General features: G+C 42.5%; 1 protein-coding gene across 2 annotated transcripts in view; it reads left to right on the forward strand.

Annotated features, from left to right (window-relative positions):
- Positions 1–1,471: 1,471 nt before the first annotated feature.
- The window catches only part of mocs1 (molybdenum cofactor synthesis 1), a 10,819-nt gene continuing 7,269 nt past the window's right edge, over positions 1,472–5,021 (forward strand). Inside the window, exons 1-2 of one of the 2 annotated variants that reach the window (XM_010781765.1) lie at positions 1,472–2,049; positions 4,149–4,313. In XM_010781765.1, coding sequence (XP_010780067.1) covers positions 1,893–2,049; positions 4,149–4,313 — 322 coding nt within the window. In that variant the 5' untranslated portion in view covers positions 1,472–1,892. The remainder of the gene's footprint in view (positions 2,050–4,148; positions 4,314–5,021) is intronic. The other variant, XM_010781764.1, reaches the window with a different exon arrangement.

The raw sequence follows: 5,021 nt of genomic DNA on the forward strand, positions 1-5,021 counted from the left end.
TGGCTGCGGGCGCCTGATAAGCCAACATCCCCCACTTTCATCACTTACAGCGCCCATCGTACAGGGCAAATGAAAAGTGCAACCGGAATGAAAAGGGTGTTACATTTACTTAATTATGAATGTTGTTACATCAAGGCCAACAATTAGGATGAGCGCCAACGGTCAAACATGTTTTTCCCCTCCCAGAGCTACCAGCGCAGCGCCCCCCAGATCTGGTGCCCAAAAATCGGCCCTAATACATACAGTGGCAAGTGCTGCGCCACCGCTATTTGTATATAGGGGAAACACTGCGTTATGTTCTTTTAGTTTTTCCCGGATGCTGTTTATCCCGCTACTTCAAGAAACCACTTTAACCACTAACTACATCACAGCTCCTACTGCTGGGTAAAAGTGTAATAAAAATGATCTGGAAGGAGGATTAAAACAACAGAATATTAATTGTCGTTTGTGAATTGAAATGCCCTTTGCCTAATAATAGCAGAAAAATAAGAAAATGCTCACTTCTGTACTTTGAGAGGTTTAGTTTAGGAAGATTAAGGTGGTAGTAATCAGCAGTGAATATTCGGCGCTCGCACATATTTATCATGTGTAACGTTACTGTTGAAACTACGGATAAAGCAGCTTCATCATGGCAACTGGACAACAACTAAGCTAAGCTACTACTTACAGCATTCAGGTGACTTTTCATAGTTCTTGTGCCCAAAGTTTCCGATAGAATTTGTTTTTGCCGGTCAACATGCAACATGTATGATTCGATATTAAACAAAAACAAAATACAATTTTTTTTTTTTTTAAATCATGTCACTGAGGGCCCTCTTTGCTCAAGGGCCCCTGGGCACTTGTCCAGGTTGCCCATATGGTTAATCCGGCCTTGTCTACAGGCCAGGCATATGTACTACAGCGTCTCCAGCGCTTTCGAACGGCAATGTCCGTGGCTGTCTCCTCCTGATTGGTGGAGTTGGCCCAATAGCCGTAGCGCCACTTCTGTGACGTCACAGAACTGTTCAAATCTGTATCAGTCTGTATCAGATCCGTTGCAGCCCCTTTTTAAGAGATTTGGGTAAGGAGGAAAAGAGAGAGGGTTGTGTTTTCTGACACTTGGTGAGTTCCCTGGAACACCGGGGACACGTATTCATCTATAAAAGACGTACAAAAGTGCATTTTGCATGATAGGTCACCTTATAGTAGATTAACTACATTATTCAAAAGTGTACAGTAACTTATAATAACACAGGAATAATACACGGAGCGCTCTCTCCCTCTCCTGAAAGCCCGTCAGTATCTCATGCAGCTCGCGGATCCAGTAATGAATGACCCGAAATAAAAAATAAACATATCTATAACTAGTTACGGTAGTTTGAAAGGTAATTAAAATAGCTAAGTGTGATTTTCTAACCTGAAGTGTGTGTTTTGCTCCACTCACCGCTGCATGTGATCATGCAGAGCTGCGTGTCGACTCGTCAGCAGCAGCTGGTCTCTCTCTCCCGTCAGATTAGACTTCACTCGCGTTTATGTCCATATCGATCAGATCTACGGTAGCTATTGAAAGCGATGTCAGGCGCCGAAGCTGAGATTGTATATATTACATTTAGAAACAAAAACAGTAGGCCAACGACCGGATATTCGGGTTCAGCCCTACAGGGTTCTTGCTTTTTTTTGTATCTTCAATGTTTTTGCAGTTATTGTACATTTTTGGGGTTAAAAGGGTCTGCTGAATGAAATCTAATGTAAACCTTTATCAAAAGTTTATTGATTTGAGTAGTGAAAGCATTCTTCGGAAATAAACGTAAGCTACAAGAAAAGATTCTCACCAGCCAAGAGTTTTTTTACTTGAGTGGCAAATTACGTAATTTTGTACCATTTCACCTACTCTATCTTCAGGTCAGTACTGCATGCCGGAGGAGGGGGTGAAGCTTACACCACGCGGCCAGCTGCTGTCCACCTCGGAGATTCTGACCCTGGCTCGCCTCTTCGTCAAGGAGGGGGTGGAGAAAATCCGCCTCACTGGAGGAGAGCCCCTCATCAGACCTGATATCCTGGATATCATCGGTACGGAGAAATTGAGTTGAAAGAGTCTTGTTATTTCATCTCATGGAAGGGTGCATTAAACCAGGACATATCAATTATTATTATTATTGTATTTGGTACAGAACAGAGATGCACATAAAGAACACGACAGTATGATGAGATGAGACAATACCAGCTCACATGTGTGTGTGTGTGTGTGTGTGTTTATATATATATATATATATTTAAGACAAAATAAAGTTATTTTGCTTTTTGGGGTCTCGCTTTCTGTAGTGTGTTGTATAGGTTTTTGTCCATCTAAATTGTCAAAGGCTAAACTGCCAAAGTTCCCTCCAGAGGGAGTTTTTTTTCCCACACACTCAATCAGAGCAGACTGGGCTCTGGTTTCAGACAGAGGGTAAAAAGAGGTGCTGCAGCACAGGCAGTATGAGAAAAATAAAGACCGTTTTGATAATTAAAGCATATAAATGTGACGTTTGGATTCTTGGACCCCAAAGCAGAGACAGACAAAAGTAAAGTTCAAGGTGTTTAATAATACTAGGCCAAGGCAGGTACTGTCAACAGGGAGCTGGCTGGTAGCAGAAAGGTCCAAAAACAAACAGAAGGAAAACGTTCCTGGCCAAAAACTCAAAAAGTTGCACAAAAACTGCAAAGAGAAACAAAAACTCGGCTTGGGCTGCAGAGAGGCACTCTGGATCGACGAACAGCATATAATACTCTGGCAGAGTAGTGAGGTGAGGGCCAGGCTCTTAAAGAGAGGGTTGATTAGGGAAGTGAGAACAGGTGTGCCTCATCTGCAGCCAGGAGAATACCAGCCACGCCCCCTGTCACACACCAGTCCTGCAGAGAAGGAGAGGAAGAGCAGAGAGGGGAAAAAGGAGCAAACACAACAACCAAAAACCCCAAGCATAAACATAACAGTAAACATGTCCCAGTAGAGGCGCAAAATACAAATATGAAATTGAAAATTAGCAACATATGGCTTTCATTTATGGGATTTACATTAAGATTGAATATAAGTAAGCTATCAGTGATTCCTCTTTAAACCCTGTTGACTAGACAAGAGCTTTTCTAAGGCACACAAGGAGAGGAGCAGTAGTGGGTTTTCCATGCATGCCTTACGGTCAAGTCATACTTGTGGTGGGGAAAATGATTTGTCACAGTACGGCTATGTGCTTAGTCTAATGAAGCATTATCCCATCATTTTACAGCCTAATTTTAATATTAACCATTGTAATTAAGGCGATCAGTTCCTGACAATTGCGCTTGTGTGCGCAACATTAAAGCATGACAAACGTGAACAAAACATGTGTTGTGACCAATGGGCAATGACTATGTAGAAAGGAGACCTATGGCTTCCTCATGCCCAATACAGATCATCAATTATCTGTCATGTGACAAGCCTCCACTATGACCTTACATGGCCTCACTGTATTCTTTGAAGATGAATAGTGTAGTTTTTTTAATGCAGGCTAGGACTGGACCATGACAGTCGTTTTTAATGTCCAGCCGTAATCATGACATAACAAGTGAAATGTTAAGGTTTTGTTAATAAAAGCTTTCTTGCATATTGATCATGAGGTACTGTGCAAAAAAGCAGAAAACTCAATGTACATTCAATCATTCTCTCTTTGACGTTGAGGACATCAACCCATTTTATGCAATGACACTAATATGACTACATCCCCCAAATTGGGTTGCACATTTCCAAGCTTGTGTCTAAAGTACTCTGTGAGTACAGGTTGATTACAACTAGTGATTTACTTTATAAAGTAGCACCACATCACACAAATGTCTAGGTAAGTCTTAAAGGGTCCCTATTATGCTCATTTTCAGATTCATAATTATATTTTCTGCCTCTACTGTGACATGTTTCCATGCTTTAATGTTCAAAAAGGTCTTCATTTTTCTCGTACTGCCTGTTCTGTAGCACCTCTTTTCACCCTCTGTCTGAAACCAGAGCCCAGTCTGCTCTGATTTCATTTTGTAAACCATTCATATAACTGTTATTAATCTTCAATGAAAAGGAGCCATTTATACGTGAATATTACGTTGTGTGATTATTTAGCACTCTCTCCGTTTTTCCTTTTCCTTGTGCTCATGTGTCTCTCCCTCTACAGCTGAACTGAGGAAGTTGGAGGGCCTGAAAACCATTGCAGTCACAACCAACGGCATGAACCTGGCCAGGCTTCTGCCTAAGCTGAAGGATACCGGTCTTAACCTGATCAACATCAGCCTGGATACACTGGTCCCGGCCAAATTTGAGTTCATTGTCAGGCGGAAAGGTACAGAAATGTGTTTGAGTGTAAGCTTAAGCGATTTGATAATAATAATAATAATGGCTTTAATTTATAAAGCACTTCATATTTGCATTCAAATCCCGAAGTGCTAACATCGTAAAAAGAATAAAAAGCAATAAATAAAAATAAATAAGTAAAAAGAATAAAATAAGATAAAAGGGTGATAATAAGTAAGTAAAATGTCTAGGGAAAGGCTCTATTGAAGAGGTGGGTTTTGAGGCCTTTTTTAAAAACCCTCCACGGTCTGTGATGCTCTCATGTGGTCGGGGAGAGCGTTCCACAGACTGGGGGCAGCCGAGCAGAAGGCCCGGTCTCCCATGGTACGGAGCTTAGTCCTCGGGGGTTTGAGGAGGTTTGAGTTGCTGGAGCGGGTGGTCCGCACGGAGGTAAGGGGGGTGAGGAGTTCCTTAGAGGTGGTAAAGGTAGTCGACTAGTCGACTACCTTTACCACTAGTCGGCGCTGTAGGCCCTAGTCAACTAGTCGTGAAAAAAATGGAGGTAAACNCAGCCGAGCAGAAGGCCCGGTCTCCCATGGTACGGAGCTTAGTCCTCGGGGGTTTGAGGAGGTTTGAGTTGCTGGAGCGGGTGGTCCGCACGGAGGTAAGGGGGGTGAGGAGTTCCTTGAGGTATGGAGGGGCTGTACCAAAGATACACTGGTGTGTGAGGACGGAGACCTTGAATTCGATCCTCAAT

This window comes from Notothenia coriiceps, unplaced genomic scaffold, assembly GCF_000735185.1.
Source record: "Notothenia coriiceps isolate Sejong01 unplaced genomic scaffold, NC01 NC01_scaffold00023584, whole genome shotgun sequence".
Taxonomy (NCBI): Eukaryota; Metazoa; Chordata; class Actinopteri; order Perciformes; family Nototheniidae; genus Notothenia; species Notothenia coriiceps.